At 38.4% G+C, this 11,846-nt stretch overlaps 1 protein-coding gene across 2 annotated transcripts; it reads left to right on the top strand.

The window, feature by feature from the left end:
- Window positions 1-6,986: 6,986 nt before the first annotated feature.
- On the top strand, window positions 6,987-11,279 carry LOC147639169 (mitogen-activated protein kinase 4b-like). 2 transcript variants are annotated; one of them, XM_086788021.1, is made up of 6 exons: window positions 6,987-7,728; window positions 8,766-8,895; window positions 9,174-9,311; window positions 9,729-10,061; window positions 10,353-10,539; window positions 10,824-10,958. In XM_086788021.1, exons 1-6 carry the CDS (start codon window positions 7,514-7,516, stop codon window positions 10,829-10,831), a joined length of 1,011 nt encoding a protein of 336 aa, XP_086644147.1. In that variant the 5' UTR covers window positions 6,987-7,513; the 3' UTR covers window positions 10,832-10,958. The 2 variants fall into 2 exon arrangements, with proteins under 2 accessions (XP_086644147.1, XP_086644140.1); XM_086788014.1 differs by having other exon boundaries at window positions 6,996-7,728; window positions 10,828-11,279.
- The last annotated feature ends 567 nt before the right edge of the window (window positions 11,280-11,846 follow it).

Below are 11,846 nucleotides of genomic sequence, written 5' to 3'. Positions count from 1 at the left end.
CCTTTTGTTTGACGGAGGACAATGGAACGGACCTCTTCACACGAAGCCTCTTCCTCGACAGATGCTCCGTTAGCACTTCAGCTCACTGGGATTGGTTCCACATCCAAGAGTTGAGAGGGGGTGTTAGCATTCATCTCCTGTCTTTACCATATTATACCATAGAGAGTGAGGACCTATGATGTGGGTGTGCCCGTGCGGGAGGAGTCCCCTCAGATATGTCCATTTTTTCCAATTTTGTAGGTGATGGGGGGCTGTGTTTTCTCTCTTTGGTCGGCCTATAGGAGTCGGCTAGCCAGGAGGGGCCCGACTGGCTGACCAGGCCATGTTGGCTGGCTTTAGCTGACCAAGTCACACGTAGTCATGGGGCCATATATTGGGATTGTCGGCCTATTTATATAGGTCGACTGGCTGCCCCTTGTCATACATATATGGGCACTTGCTCCCCCCCACACATTGTACTGGATCTATTGTGTATATAGTAAAGTTTTAGAACACTTCTCCTCCCTTGCACTTCTGTGTTTTCTGCTCTCAGATCTTGGTCTCATTTCCACTGCACATTCCGACACATCAGACCATAGAACTCTATTTGTATAGAGACTTTAGAGTTCTTACCTTGTGCTCCAAAGAGTTTATCCAACATTTCATAAGTTTCTTTAGAAATCGGGAGATCATCGACATAATGTATGAAGTTATCAGACATGCCTAGGGCTATGATGCCAAAGGCTTTTTGATCTCGAGGCTTCCAAGCTCTTTGGGCTTTGTCTTTAGCTTCAGGCATCTTATTGTTCCCCTCAATGAAAGGCTAGAGGCCTTTATGCATCAAGTTGAATTTAAGCTTGGTCTGCCAGGTATGAAAGTTGTCTCTATCAAACAAGGCCAACAATGCTTCAATGAGCATGAACAAATCCCAAAGCGTAGGAATTCCCCACACAGCACAAGCCATGTGAACAAGCCCAAATAATGCACGCTACACACAAAGTTGCACCAAAGTGTGCAAACAAGGCCAACAATGCTCCCAATGAGCATGAACAAATCCCAAAGCGCGTGAACACCCCACACAATAAAGCTATGTGAATAAGCCCAAATAATGCACACTACACACAAAGTTCCCTCAAGGCCTAAGAGAATGTAGAGAGGGCTTGCTCGGTTTAAAATGTAGATTTGGGTGTAGGTGTGAGAGGATTAAAAAGTAGAAGGATAGATGAAAGGAAAAGAAAATAAAAACCTAGAACAGGATAGTCATAGATTATTCTCCTTTGTTTTTGGCTCACAACTTTCCTTCTCATGTTGGCTACTCAGCTGAGCTCTTTCTTCTCTCTATCTCTCTTTCTCTCTCTACCCTTGGATGGGCTATGCCTTGAAGGCAATGAAGCCTTTTATTTTGGTTGTTTTGAAGCTTTTAGTTAGTTTTTTCTTCTTCTTGTTTAAAACTATTATGTGCTTAGCCTCTGAGAAAGGCGATGAATATTTTTTTAATTATTTTTTAAATCACTACTATCGACGAAGATGCATTGAACCTTGAGTGGTGATGAAGCGCATGAGTGCTGCCAAGCCTTACAAAGGGCAATGAAGTGAATACATTGTGCATTGATGATCCAAGCTATGAAGGCTCGACCTCTTTTCTATGCACCTGCTACACAAGACCTCTTTGTTGAACAACACTATGATGTGCTTGTTACAAAGCTTGTTATCCACTACATCCCCAAAGTATGTCCACACTAGCCCATGCCCCTCAACCCCAATGTGTACATATGTTCGTGGAAGATAGCTTTGGTACACACATCATAAGAATTACCTTTCCATATTGATATGTATATTTTTTAATTTTAAAATTTTATCTAGATAATAGTTTGCACTTGATTAGGCCATAAGATATAGGCTCTTTACTTGAGAGCTAGGTTGCACTCAAAACGAACAATATAAAAAATGATTTGTTGAGTACTTCTACACTAAATGTGGATGCCTTTTTCCATGGACCCACACTTGATAAGTGCTAGAAATAAAAAAAAAGACTCAAAATGTGCATTAGTGCCTTTGGGAAGAAGGAGCTAGCGCTTACTTCTTGTGCTTAAATTTTAAATAAGTTGACATACGCTTGAGCTCTCAACTTACTTTGCAAATTTTGTTAGTGAAGTTTTTGTTTTGTGTTATAAAACCAAAAAATAGAAGTTAGTGCCTTTAAGAAAAGGAGTTTTGAGTTTGCTTACTTGAACTTGCTCTGCATTAATTGATTTCTTTTTGACGTTCTTGTTTTATGCTCAGTATTTTCTAAGAGTTTGACACGATATTGAGTTTTGCGTTTGCTTACTTGAACTTGCTCTGCATTAATTGATTTCTTTTTGACGTTCTTGTTTTATGCTTAGTATTTTCTAAGAGTTTGACACGATATTGAGCTTGCTTTACATTTGTCGATAAATCTAGCAAAAAATATTAGTGGATATGTACATGGGCATTTTTCAATAACTCTAGCAAAAAATATTAGTGGATATGTACATGGGCATTTTTCAATAACTCTAGCACAAAATATTATTGGATATGTACATGGGTATTTGCGAAGAGCTTTTGACATGTGCTTGAGCTTGCTTTTTTGCATTTGTCAGTAACTCTAGCATAAAATATTAGTGGATATGCACATGGGAATTGTTTTTGCAATTATTTTATCGCTATATTGGATCTCTTAAATTTATTATAAAATTTTAAATTCAATTGTTTCTCCTTTAAAAATTGACATTTTTATTAATTATAATCAACCCAAATAAGCACCTTGGTTGGAAAATATCACTTGATTTAAGACCCTATAGAACTTAATTTATAAATTTGTTTAATTTTTATTTTCGTACAAAAGAATTTCATATAGAAACATTTTTGTACATAAAAAAGCTCTCGAATATAATTTGTTATACGAGATGTTATTAGATAAATACACGAAACATGGAACTAATCATGTAAAATTGTTTTTGCCTCAAATAATGCAACTTTGTTTTCTCTAAGAGGGCTAGAGTTCTTTTCTATGTGAATTGGTTCATCCTTATTTTAGAGTATGATGGTGGTGATGGCAATGGAGTGCAAATAATTCAAATTCACTTGAGAGCTCTCCTTGAAGCACAAAGAGGGTTAGACTTCCTTTCAATGTGGATTGTTTATAGTATGATGGTGATGGAAATGGAGTACAATTAATGAATCTTTGCTTGAGAGCTCTACTTGCTTGGATTGGTTCATCGTTGTTATGATGGCCTATGGTGTATACAAAAAAAAAAAGAATGGTTGACTAGGGTGAAAAGAGAGAAAGAGAGAGAGAGGAAGAAAAAACTTCACAAACAAGAAAAAGATCCACTAATGTGCACATCTCACTTTATTACCAATGACTATATGCTAAAGACTAGTATTTGAAACTCAAGGTTATTTGTTGACATTTCTTTCTTCCTATTGCATTATAATGATATACATTATATTAATATAAATTATAATGACGTATATAAAGATAATTAAATCACTATATAAGAGTACAACTACATATATAGTTACATTCATCATTTGCAAAGCCTAGGATTCCGTCGCAAACCCCCCCCCCCCCCCCCAACCTTAAAATCATATAAATCTTTTGATAAAAAAATACAACATATCTAATTTTAGGTTAATTCCATTTAGAAATAGTATTTTGTTCAAGGTAATGATGCTTGGGATATTTATGCTTATTTGCCAATAATTATAGCTCCTACATGGTGTAATCATCAAAAGCTCTTTTTCTTGAAGGTTTTTAAAATTATACATAACATGTGATCATACAACAATGGGTACTCTATAGTCATTTTATAGTCAATGATTTGATACTTTTGTTAGTGCACTACTTTTATGATATGAAATCTTTTATCTTACTAGAATTTGAAATGCACCTCTCTCTCTCTCTCTCTCACACACACACACACACACACACATGCATATATGCACTCTCTTTGTTTGTAATGCACCTATCCATGCATGTGGACATGTGGGGTGTGTGTGTGTGTGTGTGAGAGAGAGAGAGAGAGAGAGAGAGAGAGAGAGAGAGAGAGAGAGAGAGAGAGAGAGGTCCACATTGAAAGCATGATATTTGATGGTAGTAATGAAACATGTGGGGTGTGTGTGTGTGTGTGTGTGTGTGTGAGAGAGAGAGAGAGAGAGAGAGAGAGAGAGAGAGAGAGAGGTCCACATTGAAAGCATGATATTTGATGATAGTAATGAAACAGAGATAGACACGCGTGGCCTTTTAATGTGAAATAGAGCATTTGTGTACTTAAATGGGTCTACTAACAAAATGAGTTCCATAAGGCTATGATTAACTTGACGTCAAAAGAAGCCAAAATGATGGGATCAATAGAGGGTCTAAGGTGGTGTGATGATGTAAATAATTATTTTGGTTGATTTATATGAAGAGGAAAGAGGTAAGAGATAAGGTTTGGCATTTGTGAAATCAAAAGCAAATGAAGTGCAACAACCATCCATTTATAGGTGTATCATCAATATTGAACATCTCTTTGGGTAGGTTAAACTTATTTTATATTGGGACATCCTTTTCTACAACCCTTTATCTTTAATGTTGGTCCCCCCATATAGAGATTAAATCACTTGTTAGCCTTTATAGAACACTTTTCAAGCTTCAAGTACTATGCACCCAAAAACTTTCATGGTTTTCATTATTTGATTTAGGAAAGCTTAAGAGAATTTCCAAAGGTATATGAAGGTGTAGACCTTTTAAAATCTTAAAATAATATTATATTTTTCCATGAAATCTCGCACATGCAAGATTTTGTGAGGTTTTTATTTGCACGTGGAGGAACATTTTGTTCTCTCTCCTCACCCTCATTCACAATGCCCCCCCCCCCTCTCTCTCTCTCTCTCTCTCTCTCTCTCTCGTGCGCGCACGTGCACCCCCTCTCCATTTCTTATTGTTGAGACACACTCGAAGAACAAGGTCTTTTTCTCTATGTGTGTGTGTGCACGGGTGGGAGACACAATTAGCTTTGTGGTGGCTGAGAGGATGAGGGTACATTGAGAAGGGTTGTGTGTTCCTTTTGGGTTTGCTAGTATGCTTATGCTGGGTCTCGATAGGATTTGAATGTCACGGTAGGGTTAGGGTTAAGCATCATTTTTCATGTCATCATGATAGGTTTAGGGTCAAGCCTCATTTTCATTACCTCAGCTAGTAGGCTTTGGGTAAGACTTAGCTATAGGATCTTAGAGCCTATGGGAGCCAGCTCGATTTGTAGGATTAAGGATGGTTTGGGCATGGTGGATTGCATGTGTTAGACGGAGGGGGGTGATGGTGAGGAGCAAGATGCCACGTGTAAATGTAACCTTTAGAACTACAGCTATTAAGCTTAGGCATTAACTAATGCATACATTAATTAATTCCCAGATAGAATTCACTTGAATAGAAACCCAAGATTATAGCTCCACTTAAGTTGTAATAATACAATACTATAAAATTGTGATAGTAGTTATTTTTTATGTTAACTTATTGAAAACTTTGAAGACTCATAATTTCAAGGTCCCCATGATCCATTCATTGTCAATGGATCCACAATATCCTCATTGCCTCCTTCACTTGCATCTAGCCTCCCTCAACTGCTTTCGCACCTCTTGCTACCATCCTTTCTTTGCATAGTGCAAGCCATCCCCTACATGGTCAAGAGAGAGAAAGAGTTGCTGCTTGCGTGGCAAAAGAGAGCCTACCAATCATTGGTTTTTAATTTATTTTTTGTACTTAAAAAAGAAAGGATAAAAACCACAGATATCCATAAGGTGCTACATACGATTAGAAATTAAAAAGGGGCCAACTTTATTGAAATGACCTAAAAAGGTCATGAGGGAAACATATTTGTTGGAACAAAAGCTTAGATACAGGGATTAGTGTACTAAGAGATACTTGGATCATTGTTGTGATGTGTAGAACATATTTGGAACAAAGGCAAAGATCCATGGGCTAGTGTAGTAAGAGGTACTTGGATCATTGTTGTGATGAGTAGAACATATTTGTTGGAACAAAAGAATAGATCCATGGGCTAGTGTAGTAAGAGGTCCCCCTACCATATTATTTGCATACGATAATAAGAACCGTGATTGCTCAATGTGTAAGAGAAACACATGACGAAGGAGGGAATTCACAGTCTCACTAGTAGTGTTAATGATAACGATTATCTTGATAATTAATATCACTATCATGATGATGATCACGAAAAGAGATGAGACACTCATCCACCATGCATGATGTAAAAGAGCCTTCCCACACGAGCGTAGTTCAGGGCAGTCGAGCCTTTTCGAAACTAGGCCAAGCCTTTCCAATTGTGCCAAATTGGCACTGTTGGGGGTATTCCTCTAAATATTCTCCACCAGTGTCGGAAATAAACTTTATTTTTCTAACCAGTGAAAAAAAGGATAACCTTCAAGCTTAATCAGTTTTTATTGAAAAAAATGCATAGGTTAATCGGTTTTATAGCTAAATTTTGAATCTTTAAGATTGCGGTTAGTCGAAATGACATTCGGTTTTTCTCAATTAGGCAGTGAAAATTACACTGAAGGACGGTTTTTTTAAGACACTGAGACTATTCTCCGCACTACTAGGCATTCCAATATTTTCGTTCTCAGGAAATGTTTGCCACTAGGTTTTTTTCAAAATCTGGCCGGTACAATTACATGTAAATGCTGTTTTGGTCGAGAGCACCGGTGGGAATGCCACTTGCAGGTGCCCGCCCACCACTACGTGATCGATGAAAGGCGGACAAGGCTACCCAAAGAGACGAGATGTCCGGCTACAATCTGTGGCGTCTGTAACCGGACAAGGACTTTGTCCGCCCGGCACGGCAACTTCAAACCACGTGCGTCTGGAAGTCGACACACGTGTCTGGAATTTCCAAAAATTGTCAACAGACTCCGCGCGGTCTCAGGCTAGCTGCGTGGACCCTGATTATTTTTTAACACAAACTACAGATAAGAGTACCCTCTCAACTAATCTTCCGAGCCAGCTGCATTGATTGTGATGTTTGTTGCTAAGAGACGCGATTAACTAGTAGTATAAGCAATTATTTACAAGGCAGATTAATTCATAAAATAGCTAATCGCTTCGTGATCATAAGCTGCATGATTATAATTATGGCTTAATGGCTTTTTAATACAGTATTAGCTAAGCATTTACGGTGGGTTGAATTCGAAGTCCAAGTTGATTAGATCGTGATCAGGGTAATCAGCGACAATCCCATTTATAGGCGATCCCAATCATTTGTGGCTGGGAGGCCAGATTGACTGCTGATGTATCTCACGATAACTCAAAGCCAGATCTGAGCTCAAAATCAGTTATAGATATTAAGCGCAGATAGTTGACCAATCAAAGTGCAATTACTGATCACGCAAACTGCAACTGATTACCGAGATTACTGATCATTAAACAGCATTTAGCGATTTAAAAATAAGAATCACTCGAACTGCAGTTATTGTTGGATCGATTGTTAGCAGTGCAGAGATTAATTAAGCCGGAATTATGCGTCACAATGATAATTATCAGTTGCCTGCAGCATGGTATCATGGGAGAGAGGGCTTTGTGGTGCCCCCTGCAGATGTTAATGGGATAGGAGGCGTTTTTACACATGGAGGCCAATTCGTGCAGTACAATATTTTTGGAAACCTCTTCGATGTCACCGCCATATACAGACCCCCCATCAAACCCATCAGCCGTGGAGCCTATGGTGTTGTTTGGTAAGTACTCTAATATTGACCTCTTAATTTTTTTTTCTCTACCATTACCTTAATTTTCAATCGAACTTAATACGCCATTAACCTTAACCTAATCTCAGGTTCAATCTGCCATTTTCTCACATTATATGCATTCATTTCTAACTTAATCCGAGGCTTTACAATGTCCTGAATCAGATGTAATAGTTTGAGGTTTGATTTGTCCATTGGTCGCTAATCACCTCTTTGTTTTTTAATCTAATCTCTACCATCACATGAGGTTTAATATGTCCTTAACTGGCATCAATCTTTACCTCATCTCACATTAAACCTGCCATTTGCTCACAACATTACCTTCATATTCGATCATCTGTACCTTCATATTCGATCATCTCACATTAAACCTGCCATTTGCTCACAACATTACCTTCATATTCGATCATCTGTGCCATCATTGCACACTTGCTATTTCAAATCACATCTTTAAGCTGAGAAACACTCATAAATTTGCATCTTATAAGTTATAATTTCTGAAGCAATGCAAGACAGGCAATATAGATGTCTCTCTGATCTGAGATTTATCTTTGATGAGGGTTTGTCTACATGTGACACACTAATTTTTTTTACTCTATAGGCACCACAAGCTTTAGATTGAAGCAACTAGACTGTGATATAATTTACACCTTAAAATAGGCTTTGATCAACTCTGATAAAATGGATAGGACTTACACATTAAAGGTGTGCATCAATTATCGATGAGAGTGCTTTTACTAGATTTGATCATTGGGCTATGATATAATTAAAACTCGAAATTTTTCTAACTGATATTAATTACCAGTGGCCACCTTTATACAAACCATATATCATTAATCAGATGTTCTGTGATGTGATTTGTAATGTGCAATCTGCCATTGTGCGCACACACACAGAGGTAACAAAAAATGGGGCATGGTTATAATGTTTGTGGATCTTTAAATAGATTGCAGTTTGCTTGATGTATTGTTGTTGATCAAGTTAAAAAAAATGTGTAGTTGATGTGATATTGATGACATCATGGACAGTTCTGCTTTGAATCTGGAAACCAATGAGGAGGTTGCCATCAAGAAGATACCAAATGCTTTTGACAACATGATTGTTGCCAAGAGAACTCTTCGAGAAATTAAGATCCTCCGCCACATGAATCATGATAATGTATGTCATTTAGTGAACGGGATCCTCTTTTCTATGGTTCTGCATGATTTAAAACATAACTGTAGATAGTTATATATGTATAACATACATACATAAATTTCACATATCATGCAAGTGTAAATTTCACATATCATAACTGTAGATAGTTATATATGTATAACATAACATACATACATACATAAATTTCACATATCATGCAAGTGTAAATTGTTTTTGCAGCAGTGCAAGTTGAAAGCTTGATTACCAGATTCAAAGGTTTTTGCATGTATTTGGCACAGATTCTTGCTCTTAGAGAGGTCACTCTGCCTCCACAAAGAGAGAGTTTCAAGGATGTATACATTGTAACTGAGCTGATGGATGCCGATCTTCACCACATCATCAAAACAAGCCAAGATCTCACAGAAGATCACTACCAAGTAGGATATACATCCTTTTCAACATGACGGAGGTTCTTATGTGTTAGAAGTACCATTCTGATGTGTTTGAGTTGGTTTTCATGTCATACATGTGTAAGTAGATACATACATCTAGACATGTATAGATACATAAGTACATACTTACATGTCATGTACATACTTACATGTCATTCATAGATATACAAACACATAGTATAGATATGTATATAGATACATAATGCATACATAGATAGGTACATACGTAAATGCATACAATGTATGTATGTATGTATTTATATACATATATTGCATTAATCTTGCTCGTATACAGTAGTGATTGTTTCAAATAAAACCTGAATTTCTTATATCCTTATTGAATATAAAGTATGGTTTTTGAGTGGAATGGTTTTGACAGCATTGCTGCATGAACTTTTGCAGTATTTTCTGTACCAGCTGCTCAGGGGATTGAAGTATATTCACTCAGCAAATGTACTTCACCGGGATCTGAAGCCGGGCAATCTGCTAGTTAGTGAGGACTGTGATTTGAAGATTGCAGATTTTGGCCTGGCGAGAACATTCTCGGAGTCGGATTTGATGACTGAGTATGTGGTGACAAGGTGGTACAGGTCACCAGAGTTGCTCCTCAATTCAAAGTGCTACAGTGCAGCCGTTGACATGTGGTCTGTTGGCTGCATTCTCATGGAGCTCTACAACAAAGAGCCTCTCTTTCCGGGAAAAGATTATGTTCACCAGTTCAGCTCAATCACGGAGGTAGTTATATGTATGGGCTATGATTTACCATCATGATTTGGTGGTTGCCACACGATGTCACATACTGTTTGATATGTCCGTGAGATGTAATTGATGTGTTCTCACATTGTTATATCTTATATATATGTCTTATGATTGATTAGGATGGATTATCACAACGCATATTGCTTCATGATGTTTTTAGGCATGTATTTGATGGGTTCTTGCATTGATATGTTAAAATTAGATGTTGATGGATGGAGTTCTGACATGGGGCTTTACATATTGCTTGATGTATTTGATGTGATGCAGTTGATGGGTTTTCCGAGTGACTCCGAACTTGGCTATATTAGTAGAAGTGAGAATGCAATAAGGTACCTTCAACAGCTACCGAGGCATTCAAAGCAGCCATTGGCAGTCAAGTTTCCACACTTGCCGCCTCTTGCGGTCGATCTGATTGAGAAAATGCTTGCTTATGATCCAAGAAGGAGAATCACAGGTACTTGCATTGATCTTTTTCTTGCAGATCATCTAGAGCAACATGTCCCCTTGTTTCCTTGGACTGTTTGGAAACTTCAAAAGATTCATAATATTCCTGATTTGTAAATGCACACTGAGGCTGGATACTGAACCCTGGGCGTAACCTGTCTGTCCCTGATGGGAGGCCATGACGATGGCCCCTGAAGGGGCCGGTTTGGTATCCAGCCTAAAGGTGGGCTAGTAATTTTGTTCATGATTATGGTGTGATGATGTGTTGAAGCTGTTGCCTTGATGTGTGTGGAGCCAGCTGAAGAGGCTTTGGCTCATCCATATCTATCAGGCTTGCATGATGTGACCGATGAGCCGATCTGCCCGACACCATTTAACTTCGACATGGAAGAGCAGTCGCTTTCAGAAGAAGACATCAGAGAGCTCATCTATGAAGAGGCCTGTCTACACAGCAGAAGGCAACACCATCATACAATAGTGTGATTATGATGCATTGATTTTAACCACCCTTTCCATCATTAGTATTATCATTTTAGTCCAGTGAGATTGCCTTTTTTTTCTTACTGGCCTACTCATAGGAATGAGTGCTTACCCCCATGTTTTTTTTTCTATAATGGGCAAGATGTGCATGCTTTCATACTGCAGCTCAATTTTGATCTATGATTGTGAGCTGCTCATGTGGGTTTTTTATATTCACAAAATTTGGGTGTTGTAATAGAGCTCAAGCTATTATATAAGGGCTTTTATCAAGCTGAGGCTGTCCATCAGCATGGGGCCACCTCGGCCACCCTTTCAACAAACCCCCACCCTGGTTGTTGTTGTTATTACTAGCTGCAATTAAAAGATAACTTCAAAGAAAAGAAAAATGCATGCTTGTGGATGCATGTTTGTGTGCTCTACACATGTGTACACATGGGCGGCCGGGGGACATGTTAAAGGCTTTGTATGTATGATGATAAATGGTGTAGACTTCATGATTTGGTTCTACCTCATCCAAAAGAGAAGCCATGGTTGAACACATATATTATGACGATGAGCTTTTCTTGGCATTATTTTGGCTTGTTGAAAATTTAGGGGCTTTAAACACCTGCCTGGATAAACGCATTCTCTTTGAAGCCACCCTAAGAAGATGCAGGCCCCACTTTCCTTGTTAAGAGCTGGATCTTGAAGGGCCTTCACTCTTATATGGGTCACTGAGTGCCTATCAATTTGTCAGAGAATTTGATGATGGAGTAGAATGCAGGTCAGATGACCGGCGGCAGCCAGGAGCCTGCTGCAGAATGGGCTGACCAAGGGCCCTTCCTGGCTGTCATGGGC

The sequence above is a fragment of the Cibotium barometz genome, chromosome 4, assembly GCF_041138505.1.
Source record: "Cibotium barometz isolate CiBa-2024 chromosome 4, ASM4113850v1, whole genome shotgun sequence".
Taxonomy (NCBI): Eukaryota; Viridiplantae; Streptophyta; class Polypodiopsida; order Cyatheales; family Cibotiaceae; genus Cibotium; species Cibotium barometz.
The sequence above is the reverse complement of the archived record's forward strand: the minus strand, read 5'-3'. Positions and strand labels throughout refer to the sequence as shown.